We start from the raw sequence: 22,123 nt of genomic DNA, 5'->3' as shown, positions 1-22,123 counted from the left end.
TGAAATAGCTTTCTGCAGTATTCTGTTCTGCTGGGTCTTGATGTAAATATTGAATCAAGTTTGGCTTTTTCACATTTGAAATAAAAAGGAGAGGTGGGGTTTTTTTTTAATTTAATTTTTACTTTATATTAAGAGCATGCTTCATCCACAATGTTGTGTTAGTTTTAGGTGTACAGCAAAGTTATTAGGTTATATATACATATATATCCATTGTTTTTCAGATTATTTTCCCATGTAGTTTATTATGGAATATTGAATAGAGTTCCCTATGTTATAGAGTAGGTTCTTGTTATCTATTTTATATATAGTGGTGTGTATATGTTAATGTGAAAGAGAAAAGTACTAGTCACTCAGTTCTGTGTGACACTTTGCAATTCCATGGACAGTAGTTGCCAGGCTCCTCCCTCCATGGGATTCTCCAGGCTAGAATACTGGAGTGGGTTGCCGTTTCCTTCTCCAGGGGATCTTTCCTACCTAGAGATTGAACCTGGGTCTTCTGCATTGTAGGCATGTTCTTTACCTTCTGAGCCACTAGGGAAGCCTATATATATTAACACCAAACTCCCAATTTATTCCTTCCCCTACCTTTCCCCCTTTGGTAATAAGGTTGTTTTCGAAGTCTGTGAGTCTCTTTCTGTTTTGTAAATAAACACGTAAATGATATAAATTTTTTTTTTTACTTTGCCTAGTATGATAATTTCCAGGTCCAGCCATGTTGCTGCAAATGACAAAATTTCATTAATTTTTATGACTAATATTCCATTGTGTGTGTGTGTGATGTATGTAACCACATCTTTCTTATCTGTTCCTCTGTTGATGGACATGTAGGTTTCTTCCATGTTTTGGTTATTGTAACATATATAGTGCTGTGGTGAATATTGAGGTGCATGTATCTTTTCAAATTGTGATCTGCAAATATATGTGCGAGAGTGGAATTACTGGGTAGTTTTATGTTTAGCTTTTTAAGGAACCACCTCCATAACTGTTTTCCATAGTGATTGTACCAATTTAGATTCTCACCAACAGTGTAGGATGGTTCCCTTTTCTCTGTGCCCTCTACAGCATTTACTATTTGTAGACTCTTTAATGATGGGCATTCTGACTGGTGCGAGGTGATAACCTCCTTGTAGTTTTGGTTTGAATTTCTCTAATAATTAGCATGTTGAGCATCTTTTCATGTGCCTTTTAGTCATCTATATGTCTTTTTTGGGAAAATGTCTGTTTAGATCTTCTGCCATTTATTTATTGATTAGGCTGTTTGTTTTGTTTTGATATTGAGGTACATGAGCTCTTCGTATATTTTGGAGATTAATCACTTGTTGGTTATTTCATTTGCAAATATTTTCTCCCATTCTGTGGATTGTCTTTTCATTTTGCTTATGGTTTACTTTGCTGTTGAAAAGCTTTGAAGTTTAGTTAGGGTCCATTTGCTTATTTTTGTGTTTATTTTCTTTAGGAAGTGAATCCCAGAAGATATTGCTGTAATTTATATCAAAAAGTGCCCTGCCTATGTTTCCCTCTAAGAGTTTTATAATATCTAATCTTTAATCCATGTTTAGTTTATTTTTGTGTATGGTGTTAATAGAATGTTCTAGTTTCATTCTTTTGCTTGTAGCTGTCCAGTTTTCCCAGTACCACTTACAGAACAGACTGTCTTTTCTCCCTTTTATAGTCTTGCCTCCTTTGTTGCAGATTAATTGACCGTTAGTGAATGGGTTTATTTCTGGGCACTCTATCCTGTTCCATTGATCTCTGTGTGTTTGGTGAAAATATCATACTGTTTTGATGACTGTAGTTTTGGAATATAGTTTGAAGTCCTCCAGCTCTGTTGTTTTTTTCTCAGGACTGCTTTAGCTGTTTGGAGGCTTTTGTGTTTACATACAAATTTTAAAATTTTTTGTTCTAGTTCTGTGAAAAATGCCATTTGATTTGATAGGGATTGCATTGAATCTATAGATTGCCTTGGGTAGTATAGTTGTGACATTTTGACAATACTGATTCTTCCAATCTAAGAACATGGTATGTCATTATCTGTTTGTGGTATCTTCGATTTCTTTCATTGGTGTCTTACAGATTTCAGAGTACAGGTCTTTTGCCTCTTTAGGTAAGTTTATTCCTATGATTTTATTCTTTTTGATGCAGTGTTAAGTGGGGGTGGTTTCCTTAATCTCTTTTTTGATCTTTCATTGTTAGTGTGTAGAAATGCAAGCGATTTCTATGTGTTAATTTTATATCCTGCAACCTTACCGGATTAATCGATGAGCTCTCGTAATTCTCTGGTAGTACCTTTAGGATTAGAAAGGAGAGGCGGCTTTAAGTTGGTCCTCCACACAAACAGTAGTGATAGTTCTCCATTTCCTCAGTAAATGGAACTAAATGTGATAGAATTAGATTGAAAGGAAAAAATTAGCTTTAAAGAAATGCATTTGTAATAATGTAAATAACTAAATAGGGCACAACCTATTGAGGGAGGATTTAAACCTCTGCCCTTCAGAATTTTTTATGTATTAACTACCTGTCAGATTGGAGAAGGAAATGGCAACCATTCCAGTATTCTTGCTGGGAGAATCCCATGGACTGAGAAACCTGGTAGGCTATAGTTCATGGGGTTGTGAAGAATCAGATACGACTGAAGTGACTTAGCACGCACACACCTGTCAGATTGTCCTAGAATTGCATGTCAGCGGCTCCCCAGGGATCCTGTTATTTTCCAAAGTAAGAAATATTAAATTTTTTGATCATAGAATAAAGCACTTCAGTTCAGTTCAGTCGCTCAGGCGTGTCCGACTCTTTGCGACCCCATGAACTGCAGCACGCCAGGCCCCCGTGTTCATCACCATCTCCCGGAGTTCACTCAGACTCACGTCCATTGAGTCAGTGATGCCATCCAGCCATCTCATCCTCGGTCGTCCCCTTCTCCTCCTGCCCCCAACCCCTCCCAGCATCAGAGTGTTTTCCAATGAGTCAGTTCTTCTCATGAGGTGACCAAAGTACTGGAGCTTCAGCTTTAGCATCATTCCTTCCAAAGAAATCCCAGGGTTGATCTCCTTCAGAATGGACTGGTTGGATCTCCTTGCAGTCCAAGGGACTCTCAAGAGTCTTCTCCAACACCACAGTTCAGAAGCATCAATTCTTCGGCGCTCAGCCTTCTTCACAGTCCAACTCTCACATCCATACATGATCACAGGAAAAACCATAGCCTTGACTAGTGGACCTTAGTTGGCAAAGTAATGTCTCTGCTTTTGAATATGCTGTCTGGGTTGGTCATAACTTTTCTTCCAAGGAGTAAGCATCTTTTAATTTCATGGCTGCAGTCACCATCTGCAGTGATTCTGGAGCCCAGAAAATAAAGTCTGACACTGTTTCCACTGTTTCCCCATCTATTACCCATGAAGTGATGGGACTGGATGCCATGATCTTCATTTTCTGAATGTTGAGCTTTAGGCCAACTTTTTCACTCTCCTCTTTCACTTTCATCAAGAGGCTTTTTAGTTCCTCTTCACTTTCTGCCATAAGGGTGGTGTCATCTGTATATCTGAGGTTATTGATATTTCTCCCGGCAATCTTGATTCCAGCTTGTGTTTCTTCCAGTCCAGCGTTTCTCATGATGTACTCTGCATAGAAGTTAAATAAGCAGGGTGACAATATACAGCCTTGATGTACTCCTTTTCCTATTTGGAACCAGTCTGTTGTTCCATGTCCAGTTCTAACTGTTGCTTCCTGACCTGCATACAGATTTCTCAAGAGGCAGGTCAGGTGGTCTGGTATTCCCATCTCTTTCAGAATTTTCCACAGTTTCTTGTGATCCACACAGTCAAAGGCTTTGGCATAGTCAAGAAAGCAGAAATAGATGTTCTTCTGGAACTCTTGCTTTTTCCATGATCCAGCGGATGTTGGCAATTTGATCTCTGGTTCCTCTGCCTTTTCTAAAACCAGCTTGAACATCAGGGAGTTCACGATTCACGTATTGCTGAAGCCTGCCTTGGAAAATTTTGAGCATGACTTTACTAGCATGTGAGATGAATGCAATTGTGCGGTAGTTAGAGCATTCTTTGGCCTTGCTTTTCTTTGGAATTGGAATGAAAACTGACGTTTTCCAGTCCTGTGGCCACTACTGAGTTTTCCATATTTGCTGGCATATTGAGGGCAGCACTTTCACCGCATCATCTTTCAGGATTTGAAATAGCTCCACTGGAATTCCATCACCTCCACTAGCTTTGTTCATAGGGATGCTTTCTAAGGCCCACTTGACTTCACATTCCAAGATGTCTGGTTCTAGATTAGTGATTGCATCATCATGACTGTCTGGGTCGTGAAGATCTTTTTTGTACAGTTCTTCTGTGTATTCTTGCCACCTCTTCTTAATATCTTCTGCTTCTGTTAAGTCCGTACCATTTCTGTCCTTTATCAAGCCCATCTTTGCATGAAATGTTCCCTTGGTATCTCTAATTTTCTTGAAGAGATCTCTAGTCTTTCCCATTCTGTTGTTTTCCTCCATTTCTTTGCATTGATCACTGAAGAAGGCTTTCTTACCTCTTCTTACTATTCTTTGAAACTCTGCATTTAGATGCCTATATTTTTCCTTTTCTCCTTTGCTTTTTGCCTCTCTTCTCTTCACAGCTGCTTGTAAGGCCTCCCCAGACAGCCATTTTGCTTTTTTGCATTTCTTTTCCATGGGGATGGTCTTGATCCCTGTCTCCTGTACAATGTCACGAACTTCGTTCCCTAGTTCATCAGGCACTCTATCTATCAGATCTAGGCCCTTAAATCTATTTCTCACTTCCACTGTATAATCATAAGGGATTTGATTTAGGTCATACCTGAATGGTCTACTGGTTTTCCCTACTTTCTTCAATTTAAGTGTGAATTTGGTAATAAGGAGTTCATGATCTGAGCCACAGTCAGCTCCTGGTCTTGTTTTTGTTGACTGTATAGAGCTTCTCCATCTTTGGCTGCATTGAATATAATCAGTCTGATCTCGGTGTTAACCATCTGGTGATGTCCATGTGTAGAGTCTTCTCGTGTTGTTGGAAGAGGGTGTTTGCTATGACCGGTGCATTTTCTTGGGAAAACTCTTTGCCCTGCTTCATTCCACATTCCAAGGCCAAATTTGCCTGTTACTCCAGGTTTTCTTGACTTCCTGCTTTTGCATTCCAGTCCCCTATAATGAAAAGGACATCTTTTTTGGGTGTTAGTTCTAAAAGGTCTTGCAGGTCTTCATAAAACCGTTCAACTTCAGGTTCTTCAGCATTACTGGCTGGGGCATAGACTTGGATAACTGCGATATTGAATGGTTTGCCTTGGAGACAAACAGAGATCATTCTGTCATTTTTGAGAGAAAGCACTTAGCAACGTCTATATACTGCAACCTTAAATCATGGAGGAATGATATTGAATAATAACCTGATACATTTGGGGAACTCGTGGGCTTAAATTTCTTTCCCACTTCCTACCAGATTTCCCATCTCCTTTTTTCTTGCCAGCTCTGGCACCTGATCTGCTAGAGGCTCTGAAATGCTGTTATTGCCTAGCATTCAGCTTTTGTAATTGAAAATGTGGCTGTAAGTTGGAGCTAAGTAATGGTTGTCTATAGTGCTTCTAATAGTAACCTGATTATCTTTGCGTCCTCCTCTGTGCATAGACAGTGCCTTGCATATAGTTACAGCCTGAGATGTCTACTTGTTAGTTGCTCTGTAGTGTCCGACTGACTTTGCAGCTCCCAAGAACTGTAGCCTGTGAGGCTTCTCTGTCCATGTGATTTTCCAGGCAAGAATATTGGAGTAGGTAGCCATTTCCTTCTCTAGGGTATCTTCCTGACCCAAGGATCAAACCCAGATCTTCTGCTTTGCAGACAGATTCTTTACCATTGAGCCACCAAGGAAGCCCCTGCTGATAGTTGGTGCTTAATAAATATTTGACTCAGTAGATGCAGGTCTGTTTTTTTTTTTAATTGTATTTAAAATACTTGATTTTGTTTTTTATATAGTACATGGTCATTTTTGAAAATTTGTCAACTGTTTCAAGGACTGATATTCATTTTAACTGTAATAAAAATAAGCATATAGAAACTTTGGATTTCACCTGTTAGAATGCTTTGCCTTTTTTGTAACTGAATAAAATACTTTATTATGTCATGTAGTGTGAAAATCTCAATATTCTGTATTGCTGTAAAATCTTTTGATTTTATTTAATGATATTCTATATTGAGTTTTTGTATTCATTGTAATTGCTAATAAAAGTTACCTTAAACAGTTTTTTCTTGTGTTTTAGCATTATAGTTCCTTTTGGTACTAAAATGTTAGATAAACGTTGGACAGCCATAGTCCAGATAAGATAAATCTGGCCAAATTTTACACTTTGTTGTTTAGGATATTAAAATCACTCATAATTCTTTGTTTATTAATTAAAAATTTTAAGCAATACAAAACTACTAGTGGCCTTTGGAAGAATATAACTAAATGTAGTTTTATTTCCAAGCTGTCTTTTTTTTTTAGAGGATTTACTAGGTCTAGAAATAAGAACACTTGCATGTTCCTTTCCTTTTCAAAATCAGAGGTAAGCAGGCAGGAGTATTCCTTAGTAACGAATAGATCATTGTCTGCCCAAGCTGATAAAGCATATTGAATTTTTCCAAGGGACAGCAAAGTAGAAATAGAAAATAATAATTAAACTCCCTAATGTGACAAAGGGGATAGGAATATGAATGTGAGCCACTGGGTTTTTTTAAATTAGTTCTTTCTTTAACTTTATATAATTTATTTCATAGTTATTCCTGTATATCATGGTTAAGTGTAGAAATAATCTTGATGCACCTTAGCTGTGAATATTTAAATGAAATACAGGTATCTTGTAAATTCATGCATGGCCTTTTGGAGCTTTATTGTGGTGAAGAAATTAAAGGACAATATAAACTTAATTCTTAGAACTATTTTGAAGAGGAAACAGAGATCATTTGGTAAGAATTAGGCTTTGATTATAATTTTACAGTGGAGCTCATTCATTTCCTTGTCTGCACACGTCTTTAAATTATTTAAGTTAGTCTCTTCCATCAGATGAGCAAACAGTTCTGTCTTTTAAGGTTTATTTCTATAAATGAGTTTTTAAGTTAATCATACTCTGAATTTTTGTAAGTGAACAGAACCTTTTCTTTGCCTGTGTTCTAATTCCCCCACAAATATGCCAAATGTTATTTCAGTTCAAGAAAGTCAATATAGTTTTAAAAATTCTCCCCCTACTCCTCCAAAGGTGTGCTCATATTCGTCTCATCTTAATTGGAAGTGAAAAGAGGTAACTAGTACAGAATTGCCCTCAACTGAAGATGGGGCTGGATTACATTTCAGAGGATGTAGGATGGTTGTTACTTGGTTAGAATGATCCGCTCTGTGGTTTTAGAGAAGCTGTGGCAGGTTTATATACACTTGTAAGTAGAGAGCTTTCCTGGTTGCTCAGTTTCCTATTAGAGATGAATCTTAGAATAGCTGTCTATATGGGATTAGGCTGATTCATGACAGTCTAACAGTGTTGGCCTACCCTCTTTTGGCCCTGAACTGCGCAACTATTTTAAGCCATGAGCCTAAGAACTGACAGAGCATACTGTACCCTGCTAGCGCTGAGTGCCACTTCTGTATTTCCCAGCCTGGACAGATCAACTGTAAACTTCAGTGCATTTAAGGCTCTCATTCAAGGGACTTTCCTAGTAGTCCAGTGGCTAAGAGTCCATGCTCCCCTTACAGGGGCCTCAGGTTCAATTCATGGTCCAAGAACTGGGTCTCACTTGCCACAACTAAGACCCAGTGCAGCCAAAGAAAGAAAAAAAAAATTTTTTTTAAAGACTTGCCATTCTAAAGTTTTAGGAATCCATACCAACTTACACAGGCTAGTTTGCTTTGACATACCATATTTTATTAAAATGAATATCATTGGTGGGGGAAGATAATTAAAATCTAAACCCTGTATTTTATTAATACCTGTTTATTGTTTGTTTGGGTGAACTGCCTATAAAACAGAAAAATTCCATACTTTGATGATCATTGTTAGAAAATTTTGCTCTTTTCAGATGCCAGTGCACTCATGCCTGATTCTGTGATTGCCTTTGCACATGTTCTCCACTCTCATATCAGATTACTTTTTTCTCCTATTTCCTATCACTGAGTTGTTAGCATTCTTGGTTGCTGATTTCTCTTTTTCTTATTATTATCTCTCAACTACATATCTTCTATGTGATTAGTCCTTAACTTCCTATTAAGTGTAGGCACAGGGCTAATTTCCTAGAACATCAAAGGTGGTATAAGACATAGTCCCTGCCTTCAAAAAAACCTTCTGTTCTATGAGGAGACAGAATATTTATTAAAATTATAGATGGTGCATAGAAATAATAAATAGTGGCACATAGTAAAATTAAGCTAAATGATAAGAGGTAGTTACATTGAAATTAAAAGTTGGAGGATGTCACTGAGAGACAAGATGGAAATTAAGCCTTTTCAAGGGAATTTTTCATGCAAAGATGGGCACAATAAAGGACAGAAATGGTATGGACCTAACAGAAGCAGAAGATATTAAGAGGTGGCAAGAATACATAGAAGAACTGTACAAAAAAGATCTTCATGACCCAGATAATCTCGATGGTGTGATCACTCACCTAGAGCCAGACATCTGGAATGTGAAGTCAAGTGGGCCTTATTAAGCATCACTATGAACAAAGCTAGTGGAGGTGATGAAATTCCAGTTGAGCTATTTCAAATCCTGGAAGATGATGCTGTGAAAGTGCTGCACTCAATATGCCAGCAAATTTGGAAAACTCAGCAGTGGCCACAGGACTGGAAAAGGTCAGTTTTCATTCTAATCCCAAAGAAAGGCAATGCCAAAGAATGCTCTAACTACTGCACAATTGCACTCATCTCACATGCTAGTAAGCAATGCTCAAAATTCTCCAAGCCAGGCTTCAGCAATATGTGAACCGGGAACTTCCAGATGTTCAAGCTGGTTTAGAAAAGGCAGAGGAACCAGAGATCAAATTGCCAACATCCGCTGGATCATCTAAAAAGCAAGATAGTTCCAGAAGAACATCTATTTCTGCTTTCTTGACTATGCCAAAGCCTTTGACTGTGTGGATCACAAGAAACTGTGGAAAATTCTGAAAGAGATGGGAATACCAGACCACCTGACCTGCCTCTTGAGAAATCTGTATGCAGGTCAGGAAGCAACAGTTAGAACTGGACATGGAACAACAGACTGGTTCCAAATAGGAAAAGGAGTACATCAAGGCTGTATATTGTCACCCTGCTTATTTAACTTATATGCAGAGAAACGCTGGGCTGGATGAAGCACAAGCTGGAATCAAGGCTGCCAGGAGAAATATCAATAACCTTAGGTATGCAGATGACACCACCCTTATGGCAGAAAGTGAAGAGGAACTAAAAAGCCTCTTGATGAAAGTGAAAAGGGAGAGTGAAAAAGTTGGCTTAAAGCTCAACATTCAGAAAACCAGGATCGTGGCATCTGGTTCCATCACTTCATGGGAAATAGATGGGGAAACAGTGGCAAACTTTATTTTTTTGGACTCCAGAATCACTGTGGATGGTGAATGTAGCCATGAAATTAAAAGACACTTTCTCCTTGGAAGAAAAGCTATGACCAACCTAGACAGCCTATTAAAAAGCAGAGACATTACTTTGCCAACAAAAATCTGTCTAGTCAAAGCTATGGCTTTTCCAGTGGTCATGTATCGATGTAAGAGTTGGACTATAAAGAAAGCTGAGCACCAGAGAATTGATGCTTTCAAACTGTGGTGTTGGAGAAGACTCTTGAGAGTCCCTTGGACTGCAAGAAGATCCAACCAGTCCATCCTAAAGGAAATCCGTCCTGAATGTTCATTGGAAGGACTGATGTTGAAGTGAAACTCCAGTACTTTGGCCACCTGATGGAAAGAGCTGACTCATTGGAAAAGACCCTGATGCTGGGAAAGACTGAAGACAGGAGGAGAAGGGGACAACAGAGGATGAGATGATTGGATGGCATCACCAACTTAATGGATATGAGTTTGGGTAAACTCTGGAAGTTGATGAAGACAAGGAGGCCTGGTGTATTGCAGTCCATGGCACGACTGAGCGACTGAACTGAACTGAAGCCTAGGAAGCTTGAAATGTTTTTTGAAGGAAGGGAAAGTTCTCCCAAAAGTGTGAAGTAAGAAGGAATGCATTATGGGCCAAAGAAACAGCCGGGGCAGAAGAGAAGAAGCGGAAATGTGATTTACCTATTTAAGAAAGAATTGGTAAAGCTTCTTAGTGAAGATTTTGAGGAAAATGGTATAAGGTGCACTTGGCAAGGTTGGTAGAAGTTTGGTTATAGACTGAGAATGTCAGACCAAAGATTGGACAAGTCACTGAAACAGTGTGTGAATGTGTTAATTTTTGGAGGGATAGAGGAAGTTTCATTTATGAAGTTATTTTAGTTTTATTATCTAGCAGACATTGGAAAAACTGGAAAGCCAATTTTGGGACCATATAGGTAGTTCTGATATCAGTCATGGGAAATCTGAACTAGGGTGTAAAATGTGATTCAGGAGACTTGAACAATTGACAGGATGTAATGCATGAATATAGAGAATAAATAATAAGTTTAAGGTAATTCTTGAGAATTTGAGCCCAGTTGACCATGAAAATGATTACACCATTAAAAGAAAGTGACATTGAGAAAAACAAAGTGATGAACTTGAGTTTTGTTATTTGTTAAGGTTGTTAAAAGTACAGTATTCCGTTGGAGATGTCCAGTTTTTATTTGGAGATTGGATCTGAGAAGAGGGATCATAGTTGTCATTCTGGATTTGGGGAGAGTATTCTACATAGAGATGGTAGTTGAAGTTATGGCAATATGTGAAATTGATGAGGGAAACAGTTTTGAGTTTGAAGTGCAGTAGAATGAGAACTAGCCTTACGTTTACACTCAGTCTTCTGGGGACAAAGAAGAAAGTTGAGTCGAGAAGTGAGATCAGTCAGGGAGATAGGAAGAGGACAAGATTGTATGGCAGCAACTAAGAGGAATCTCAGAATGTTGAATATTGAAAAGGTGACTTGGAGAGTGAGTGTTGATATAAGTTCATTGGATTTCGTGCTTGAAACTTTTTCTTAACTTCTTTATTTTGGCTGTGCTGGGTCTTCATTGCTGCTCTTGCTTTTAATTGCGGTGAGCAGGGGCTACTCTTCGTTGCAGTGCTTGGGCTCCTCCTTGCAGTATCTTTTCTTATTGTGGAGCATCCCCTGCAGATAATGTACTGTATAATCCAGTGAGAGAATTGGCAAGAAATGTTTCTCAAGGAAGTGGTATAGGATGACAAGAAAGTGGCCAGGTTGGCAAAGAAAGGCTATTCCAGGCAAAAGGTCAGAGTCATGTAATAGCATGATGTGACCAGGAAACCCAGGTGGTTTTTTATGTGTTCATACCAAGAGTTTATGTGCACTGGTCATGGTGGCAAATTCCAGGACTTGGAGATTCTTCCCTTGTCATGATACAGCATTTAAAAGCTTGGAGGAGCTTTCAGGGGACCTTAAGAAGAATACCGTGGTCAAATACACATTTTAGGTTGCACACTATGGGCTTGGATGGGAGGAGACTAATCTGATTTCAAGGAGATTGGTTCACTAGGAATATACAACTAGTGGAGAGGAAAAGCCTGGAGAGAGAGAAGAGAGATGATTTCTGAGGCAGTAGAAAACACCAGATTGTTTTCAGAGGTATTTCTGACGGGAATAACCAACGGACATGACAAGTTCGAAGAGGCAAGAGATAATTGGCAAAGGATGCCAAATGAAGCCAGAAAAGGTCGCTGACTTTTCCAGTGTTTTTTCCAGTCAGATTACTAGAAAACAAGGTGAGGATGAGGTTGAAGTTCACAGTTTGGGGAGTGAAAATGGCAGGTTAATCGATGAGAGAAGAAGCATATGGAACTTGACTTGGACATAAAGCAGTTCTAATTGATGACGGAGTTGGAGCTGAGGTTCTGCTTGTAGGAGATGCCTTGAGCATAGAGCTGATTTTCCTTTCCTGACCTGCTTCCCTTCTTAATTCCTTTATCTCAGTTGATGGGCTCATTCTCTTCCTTGTGACCCAGACCAGGATTCTTAAGGACCGACTTAATCTTAGCCAGAGTTTGTAGTGATGTAGTGTGGCTAAAATCACTAAGGTTTGTAGCTTTATGCCTGAACTTTAGAATTAGACAGACATTGATTCACATTTTGGTTTTACCACCTAGATGCCAATCAAGTGTTTTTCTGGATAAGATGTCCACATCTGTAAAATGGTAATAATCATGTTACTTTAATGAGATAATAAATATAAAGTGGTTTGCACAGTGCTTAGAAAGAGCACAGTCCTTAGGCTTCCCTGGTAGCTCAGTTGGTAAAGAGTCTGCCTGCAGTGTGGGAGACCTGGGTTCGATCCCTGGGTTGGGAAGATCCCCTGGAGAAGGAAATGGCAACCCACTCCAGTACTCTTGCCTGGAAGATGCCATGGTTGGAGGAGTCTAGCAGGCTACATACAGTCCATGGGGTTGCAAAGAGTCGGACACAACTGAGCGACTAACACTTTAGAGCACAGGAGAGTTTTCACTAAGTGATAGCAACCATTTTTTGTTACTATTTTTTTTAATATTTTATATTTTTAATATTTTGTGTATCTATATATTTTTATATGTTTTATATTTTATAATTATTTTTCTTATATTGAGTCTTTTCTGTGTTCATCATCTAGAAGGTAAATAGGTTCTTCTTAACTGGCTTGTCTGCCTCTAGCTTCTCTGTCACATACTTGACATTCCAGCGTTTTCCCGAGACTCAGATTTGATTGTGCACTCTTTTTCCTGTCCTCAGAGGTTTCCAGTTGCAGATTTTTCAGGTTATTAAGACTAATATGTTTTGTTTTCAGGAGGTGAGAGCCTAATGTGGGATAAAGTTTGTGATAGAGATCCTATCAGTTCAGGCCTACCTGTAGTGATTCTTTTACCTCGGAAGGACTGAAAAAAGTTTTACATCTTTAAAAACTATTAACATTCTATATAGTAGTAGTCCAGTTTTCCTTTGACTTTTTCCACCACCCTCTTACATTAGTATGTTTCAATAAAGAATGAATGGAATGAGGGAAAATGAGAATTTTTCTTAAAGAAATAGATTCTGTTTAAAGAAAATACTCCATTCCTTCTGGGGTCAGTTGCTTGCTTACTGGGAAGGGTTTCTACAGCATAAACTTTTCCTTATACAGACAAGGACTTGAAAGAGTGGTCCTGTTAGTCTAGATAAGGGACAGGGTACATAGAAATAACTAACATTTAAAGAGAAATGTACTTATTATTAATGAATTACTGAAGTATGTATATACACTTATTTAAGATGGTGTAGTAATTTTCCTCTTTTAGGGTGGGGCTTCCTAAAGTGTTCTTTGATAGAAAAATTGATCTATGACTTAGCTTATAGCTTTGCAATTTCAGGAGGGTTTTCAGGTTCTGATTCTAGAGAAATTGAATTGAATGCGTAAACTTAGGATTCACAGGACTGACTTTACTCAAATACTGTTTTGTTTTGTTTTAAGTATACGCTAAGAGAGAAATCTTTCCAGTTACTAGAATACTCTTAATCTTCTTTTCCTGGTGTCAATTCAGTTCAGTTGCTCATGTGTCCAACTCTTTGAGACCCCATGAACCCCAATATGCCAGGCCTCCCTGTCCATCACCAACTCCCAGAGTTTACCCAAACCCATGTCCATTGAGTCGGTGATGCCATCCAACCATCTCATCCTCTGTCATCCCCTTCTCCTCCTGCCCTCAATCTTTCCCAGCATCAGGGTCTTTTCCAATGAGTCAGCTCTTTGCATCAGGTGGTCAAAGTACTGGAGTTTCAGATTCAACATGAGTTCTTCCAATGAACATTCAGGACTGATCTCCTTTAGGATGGACTGGTTGGACCTCCTTGTAGTCCGAGGAGCTCTCAAGAGTTCTCCAATACCACAGTTCATAAGCATCAATTCTTCGGCGCTCAGCTTTCTTTATAGTCCAACTCTCACATCTATACATGACCACTGGAAAAACCATAGCCTTGACAAAACAGACCTTTGTTGACAAAGTAATGTCTCTGCTTTTTAATATGCTCTATAGGTTGGTCATAACTTTTTTTGCTCTTGGCAAAACTCTGTTAGCCTTTGCCCTGCTTCATTTTGTACTCCAAGGTCAAACATGCCTATTACTCCAGTTATCTCTTGACTTCCTACTTTTGCATTCCAGTCCCCTGTGATGAAAAAGGACATCTTTTTTTGGTGTTAGTTCTATAAGGTCTTGTAGGTCATCATAGAACCCTTCACCCACTTCAGCCTCTTTGGCATTAGTGGTTGGGGCATAGACTTGGGTTACTGTGATACTATTGGAAACCAACAGAGATTGTTCTGTTATTTTTGAGATTGTACCCAATTACTGCATTTCGAACTCTTATTGACTGTGAGGACTACTCCATTTATTCTAAGGGATCCTTGCCCACAGTAGTAGATATAATGGTCGTCTGAGTTAAATTCGCCTTTTCCAATCCATTTTAGTTTACTGATTACTAGAATGTCGATGTTCTCTCTTGCCATCTCCTGTTTGACCACTTCCAATTTACCTTGATTCATGGATGTAACACTCCAGGTTCCTAAGCAATATTGTTCTTTACTGCACTGGAATTAACTTCTATCACCAATCACATCCACAACTGGGTGGTGTTTTCACTTTGGCTCCGTCTCTTCATTCTTTCTGGAATTATTTCTCCACTCTTTTCCAGTAGCATATTGGGCACCTTCCAACCTTCATCTTTCAGTGTCATATCTTTGCCTTTTCATACTGTTCATGGGATTTGCAAGGCAGGAATACTCAAGTGGTTTGCCATTCCCTTTTCCAGTGGACCACGTTTTGTCAGAACTCTCCACCATGACCCGTCTGTCTTGGATGGCCCTATATGGCATGGCTTATAGTTTTATTGAGTTAGACAAGGCTGTGATCAGTTTAGTTAGTTTTCTGTGATTGTGGTTTTCATTCTGCCCTCTGATGGATGAGAGGCATGTGGAAGCTTCCTGATGGGAGAGATATCTAAAAATATCTTTTGACGTTACCAAATATCCCCTGTAAGATAAAAATACTGCCAAGTGAGAATCAACTAGTTTAAACAGACTTAAAACCAATAGTAGAATTTTTAATTTTTAACAGCTTTATTGATGTTTGATTCATATATCGTATAGTACAGGCATCTAAAGTTTACATTCAGTGGCTTTTAGAGTGTGTATTCAAAGAACTGCATCCATCACCGTGATATAATTTTAGACATTTTCATAACCTCATAGAGAAACCCGTGACACATTAGCAGTCACTTCCCATTTCTTTTCTCCATCTCTACCCCACCTCCTCAATCATAGACATACCTGGTTATCTTTTTATGTTTAGGAATGCACAGCCTTCTTGTCTGTTTTATTATAATAAACCCTGTTTCAGAGTGTAGCTGCTGAAAATTGTTTGCATCAATGTAAGGAGACATACCTTCTTTCCTTCAGAGGCTTTTGTTTAGACGGACTGTAAGTTTAATTTGTAGAGAAAATAAGCAAAAATAGGCTGATTTAAGAAACCTTTTGAAGTTATTCAGAACAGTAAGAAGTCCATCTAGCCCTCCACAGCAAGTTTTATAGTACAGAAGTCAACAATTTTTATTTTTCTTGATTAATTCTAGTAGATAATCTTACATTGTAGACTGTGTGTAAAAACATAGTTATGAGACACATGTACTTAAAATGGTATTTTGAACCTGCTTCTTCATTATTATTAAATTATTATTAACTGCTATTAAATAGATCATTTTCAGTGTATTGGTAGTTGGATTAATTTTTTTTACAGATAAGATAATTGGGACTTCTTTTACTTTTCAAAAGTATAGGTCTATTTTACCTACACAGTAATGTTACCTATCACTCACTAAAAAAAAAAAAACAAAAGTTGACAAATTATTTTTCCCCTAAGAAGAAATAAGGACCAATTAGATTATATTCTCATTTATAAAACAAAAATATTTTCTGTCCTCTTTCCCTCAAAGGGATAGTATGAAATACTAAAAGAATCAAATCAGTACAGTCCAAAGAAATGGGCAATAAGGTTGTACCTCATCTTTTACCGTTTCTACTTTCCCCCATGTGCTCCTATTGTGTTTAACTGTTGTGAAGACATCAGTGTTTTTTAAAATGTCATTTATAGCTGACTTCACAAGGCTTGACCAAGCCTTATGTCCTTTGTTTTTAATGTGTGTGGTTAAAATTTATACATCATAGAAAATATTTTAAGCAAAACAAAGAGGCTCCTTTATTAAGAAGCTACACAAAAGGAAAAAAGCCATAGTAGATAAACGGCAAAGGATAGGAACACACAATTCAGAAAGGATATTCAAATGGCCAATATGTATTTGAAAAACATGTTCAGTTCTATTGGGAATCAAATAAATGCAGATGAAGGCAATAATGAAGTTCCAGATTGGGTCTGTTAATTACTAGCAGGATTTTTCCTTTAAAATTAGTTTTTAATATGTTAGTAATATATGGAAACATTTTCTTTGTTTAAAAAAAAGTGCATCTAGTTTAAGTAAGACCAACACTCCTGCTAACTACACTCCAATCTCAGATGCCCTTTTAGAAGAAAGCATTCTTAATCAATTTGTTATATATCGTTTCAGATTTTTTCCAATTTATTTGTGAGTGTAAAAATCAGTGTAGGAAATAAAGTCGGACACAACTGAGCAACTGAACTGAACTGAATGTAAAAATCAAGTAACTTCCTTTAATTCAGCTATATATTTTTAGAGGTTTATTTGGGTTAGTACATAAAGATTTTCATTCTTTTTGACTATTACAGAGTACTCCTATTACAGTGAATGGTTCTGGAAACTGTGTTAAGATGCACTTACAGAGAACAGTGGTGATCAGGAGAGCAGTTAGGAAGCTGTTGTGATAATCAAGCAAGAGAAAATGGTAGATTGGACCACCATTTTTGTGGGATAACCTGTCTCATTCCTAGAAAGACTGCCTGTGAGAAATCTGGGTGGAAATGTTCCTTGGCAGATAACAAGATTATGATACTCACGAGATGTATTTGAGCATAAATGTACAGTTTTGGGAGACATCAGCTTATAGATAGTAGTAAAAATTATGAAAGTGGGTGAGTAACCAGAGGAGCAAGTTAGAATGAGAAGTTGGAATTATGTGGGAATTGTTAGAGAAGTCGGAGGAACGCCAGTGGTGAGTAGAATCAGAGAAGCACGGGGAGAGCATTTCAAGAAGAGGGTAGGATTAGCAGCCGCAGGTGCTCCAGTGGTGAAATAAGAACAAAGGGAAGAGTATTTGGGGTTTACCGTCAGAGAAATTGTTCGTTCCATCATCATTTTAGCAGAGCGATGGGTCAGACACCTAATTTCAGTAGTTTAAGAAGAGAATGAGCAGTGAGGAATAAAGGAGTGTAGGTAAATCTGTTAAGAATGTGATGTCAGCTTAGGTTTAAGTGCTGCTAGGGAGAGCTAACAGAGGACAAGCTTCTGAAGATGTAGGGACCTGGCTCCAACAGCCAAGTTTTAAGGATGGCGTGGTCAGTGGTGTAACATGCAGCAGTGCAGTCTTACCAATATGCATTGAGACAGTGCACTTTGGATTTGGCCATTAGGAAGAAATTAGTGAGTCAGGAGCCAAGTCCCTGTGGTAGAGTCCTTTAAATGGCAGACTGGTCAGTGGGGAACAAATGAGAGTTTTATTGAGCATGGAAGTGGTATGATCAGAATGGCATTAAAATGTTTTCTTCTTTTAAAATGTTCTTCATTAAGCTTATGTTATTGAGTGGCTTATGTTAAATTGACCAGTATTTTGTTCATCTGATGCAAATAGCTGACTTATTGGAAAAGTCCCTGATGCTGGGAAAGATTGAGGGCAGTAGAAGGGGACAACAGAGGATGAGATGGCTGGAATGGCATCACTGATGGAATGGGCAGGAACCTGGGCAAACTCGGGGAGAAGGTCAGGGACAGAGAGGCCTGGCATGCTGCAGTCCATAGGGTCGCAAAGAGTCAGACACAACTCAGGGACTGAACAGCAGTTGAGTGGCTGCTGTGTGTTGGGCTCTGTCCTACATCTGAGGATACATAACATATGTTATGTGAACATATTTTATGTGAACATAACAGGCAGGATTTCTGTTCCCGTGACCTGTAACATCCAGGAGTGAGGTGAAGACAGAAAAAATAATAAAAGACACGATAATTTAAATAAGACAAAACTTGATGATGAAACAGAAACAGACTGAGGGGAAGCTATTTTAGATGTTGTGGTCAGGAATGGCATTTTCTAAAGAGGAGAGATTTGAACTATGATCAGACTGTTACTAAGGAGTCAGTTGTGCAAAGATCTGGGTGCAGAGGCATCTTGGCCCAGACTGGAGAGTGTGTGCAAAGGCCCTAAGAAGGGAATGAGCTCAATTTGTTTGAGCACCAGAGAAAAATCTATGGTTTTAGTGATAGAATCTAATAATCATGCATGGTTTTGCATTTAGTTAATAGCTACTTAATAAAAAGACTTATCAATAAAGAGTTGTTTGCTTAATTTAAAGTATTTAGGAATGAGAAATGTCCATAAAACTAAATCCTTTGTTCAGTTACTTTTTACTCTTGTGATTTCATGGAGTGAATGAGGTATGTTGCTGACTGTGAAAATGGTAATAATAATACTTTCTATTTATGTAACATCTTTCATCCAAGGATCTTAAATAGTGTCTCATAGATCCTCACAACAATTCTGTGAGGTAGGTAAGTTGTGAGGATTATTAGTCTTCTTTTTGTAGATGGAGAAATTAAGCCCCAAGAGGATTTAATGACTTATGTATGGTCCCATCAACCAGATATAGAGGCAGCCTGAGCTGCTAAGGTTATAATATTAAATTTTAGGGGGATTGACATAGTATAAATCGTTAACACTTTTGCTTTTGTACTTTACACAGATTATCTGTTAAAATAAATATCATAGTTTTTAAGTGTCCATATGGAAATCTTTTTAATCCTTTTTTTAGGAATATAAAAACATTGTAATACTCTTTTTCCCCTCTCATTTTTAGGTCAGCAGCAAGGACAAGATGGAGTGAAAGTCCAACAAGCTACCATAGCTCCTGTAACTGTAGCAGTTGGAGGAATTGCTAATGCAACGATAGGTGCTGTTAGTCCTGACCAACTCACACAAGTGCATTTGCAGCAAGGCCAGCAGGCTTCTGATCAAGAAGTGCAGCCTGGCAAGAGACTTCGAAGAGTTGCCTGTTCCTGTCCTAATTGTAGGGAAGGAGAAGGAAGGTAAATGCTCTGTTGCCACCACCCAACTCCGTGGAGACTAGTATAATAATAACTAAGATGTAATGAACAGTTACATGTAATGAAGGCACGTAGGATGTTAGTTAAAACCAAGCCATTGGCTGAGTGCTTTGACTGTTGGAACATCACTAGCTTTATAACCCAAGAGTTGAGATATAATATTGTTATGAAAGGAATTGAATAGAACTATTCTAGGAATGGGATTTCAGTGGTTCTTTACCATGTATCTTATACTTTGTCTTAATGGTTTTCTTTTTTCATTTATTTTGTAAAATTTTAAAACAACTATATTGATGTAAAACTTACATACCATATGATTCACTCATTTAAGCTGTACATTTCAATGGTTTTTAATGTATTCACAGAGTTGTACATCCATAACCACAATTTTAGAACAATTTTATTCCCCTGACAACAAATTCTGTATTTTTTAGCCATCACTCCCTCATCCCTCCCAGCTTGAGGCAACCACTGAACTAATTTCTGTCTACAGTTTTGCCTTTTCTAGACATTCATGTAAAGGGAAGCACATAATCTGTGGTTTTTGTGACTGATTTCATCTACTTTGTATGTTTTCAAAGTTTATCTGTGCTGTTGCATATGTCAGTATTTCATTCTTTTTACTGAATAGAATATTCCATTTTATAGATAAAACAGGATTTTACTTACCCATTCATCAGTTGGTGGACTGGAATTTCTCCATCTGTTGGCTGTTATGCTGCTATAAATATTCTTATATGTGTTACGTATGGGCTTCCTCAGTGGCTCAGCAGCTGTAAAGAGTCTGCCTGCAGTACAGGAGACACAGGTGTGATCCTTGGGTCAGGAAGATCCCCTGGAGTTATGGAATGGCATCCCACTCCAGTGTTCTTGCCTGGAAAATCCCCTGGACAGAGAATCCTGGCTGGCTACAGTCTGTGGGGCCACAAAGAATCAGACACAACTTAGCAACTAAGCAGGCACGCACGCAAATACTTACACAAGTTTTTGTTTTTGATTTGCATTTCCATGATGACAAATAGTATAGAGTATGCTTTTGTGTGTGCACTATTGGCCATTTGTGTGTCTTCTTCAGAGAATTCTCTATTAAGATCTCACGTTCATTTTAATTATTTATTATTGAATTATAGTATGAGTAGTTCTTTATATATTCTTGATACAGGTTCCTTATCAGAGATATGATTTGAAATAAATTTTTTTTTCAGTCTGTGAGTTGTCTTTTCACTTCCCTTTTTTAGTATCCTTTGAAGCAGAAAAGTGTTTAATTGTGAAGTCCAGTCTTGTTTTTGGATGCTTCTGCTTTTGGTGTCATATCTAAGAATCCATTGCCATATCTGATGTCTCAAATCTGATGTTTTCCTATAAGAGTTTTATAGTTTTTGTTGTTACATTTAGGTCTTTTGTCCATTTGGGGGTTAATTTTTGTAAATGATGTGAAGTAAGGGTTCATCTAACACGATTTGTTAAAAAACTATTCCTTCCTCATTCATTGAATAGTTTTGGCACCCTTGTCAAAAATCAGTTGATCACAGACATATAGATTTATTTCTAGACTCAGTTCTATTTCAGTGATCTGTATGTCTGTCTCTATACCAATACCACACTGTGTTGATGATTTTGGCTTTGTGGTAACTTTTAACATTTGGGCATATGAGTCTTCCAGCTCACCCAGTATGAAAGCATTTTGATTGTGTCGGATGCTTTTCTTCACCTGTTGAGATGATCATGTAGTTTTGTTTTTTTATTATATCAGTATATTATATTACATTAACTGATTGTCAGATGTTAAAGTACTTTTGCACTTGCAGGATAAATACAACTTGGTCATGCTATGTAATTCTGTTTATATGTTCCTGGATTTGGTTTTTCACTATTTTGTTGGGGATTTTTACATCCATGTCCATGAGTGATATCGGTTTGTGGTTTTCTTATAATTTCTTTGGTTTTGGCAAGGGTATTATTGGCTTCTTGGAATGAGTTGGGAAGTTTTCTTGTCCAGAACATTTTTTGAAAGAGTTCGTGGTGGTGTTCAGTCACTAAGTCATGTCTGACTCTGCAACCCTGTGAACTGCAGCATGCCAGACTCCTCTGTCCTTCACTATCTCCTGGAGTTTGCTCAAATTCATGTCCGTTGAACTGGTGATAGTATCTCAACAGAGATCGTCCTCTGCTGCCGCCTTCTCCTTTTGCCTTCAGTCTTTCCCAGCATCAGGGTCTTTTCAAAAGTCAGCTTTTTGCATCAGATGGCCAAAGTTTTGGAGCTGCAGCTTCAGCATCAGTCCTTCCATTGAATATTCAGAGTTGATTTCCTTGGGGATTGACATGAAGTCAACCCCAGATATTTATTGGAAGGATGTTCATTGGGAAGAATATTCATTGGGAAGTCTTCTCTCCAGTTTGATTTTTTTTGGAAGAGTGTGAAGAACTTGCATTAATTTTTAAAAGTGTTTATGAACCTGTGAAGCTCACTGATCCTGGGCTTTTCCTGTGAATACTTTTTTGACTGCTAATTCATCCTGTTTACTTGTTTTGAATTGTATCTTGTTCTTGAGTCAGCTTGGTACTTTGTATATTTCTAAGAATTTGTTCATCTGCTAGTTTTTAAGTAATTGGCATACAATTGTTCTTGGTATTCCCATATAATCGTTTTTATTTCTGTGAGGTTGGTAGTGATGTTCCCTTTTTCATTTCTGATTCTAGTAATTTGAGTCTTCTCTCTCTCTCTCTTTTTCTTTGTT

At 38.0% G+C, this 22,123-nt stretch overlaps 1 protein-coding gene across 2 annotated transcripts in view; it reads left to right on the top strand.

The window, feature by feature from the left end:
- SP4 (Sp4 transcription factor) overlaps positions 1 to 22,123 on the top strand; it is a 79,219-nt gene that overhangs the window by 24,106 nt on the left and 32,990 nt on the right. For both annotated transcript variants that reach the window (XM_018047337.1, XM_018047338.1), the window contains exon 4: positions 19,139 to 19,367. In XM_018047337.1, coding sequence (XP_017902826.1) covers positions 19,139 to 19,367 — 229 coding nt within the window. The remainder of the gene's footprint in view (positions 1 to 19,138; positions 19,368 to 22,123) is intronic.

The sequence above is a fragment of the Capra hircus genome, chromosome 4 (genome assembly GCF_001704415.2).
Source record: "Capra hircus breed San Clemente chromosome 4, ASM170441v1, whole genome shotgun sequence".
Classification (NCBI taxonomy): domain Eukaryota; kingdom Metazoa; phylum Chordata; class Mammalia; order Artiodactyla; family Bovidae; genus Capra; species Capra hircus.
The sequence above is the reverse complement of the archived record's forward strand: the minus strand, read 5'-3'. Positions and strand labels throughout refer to the sequence as shown.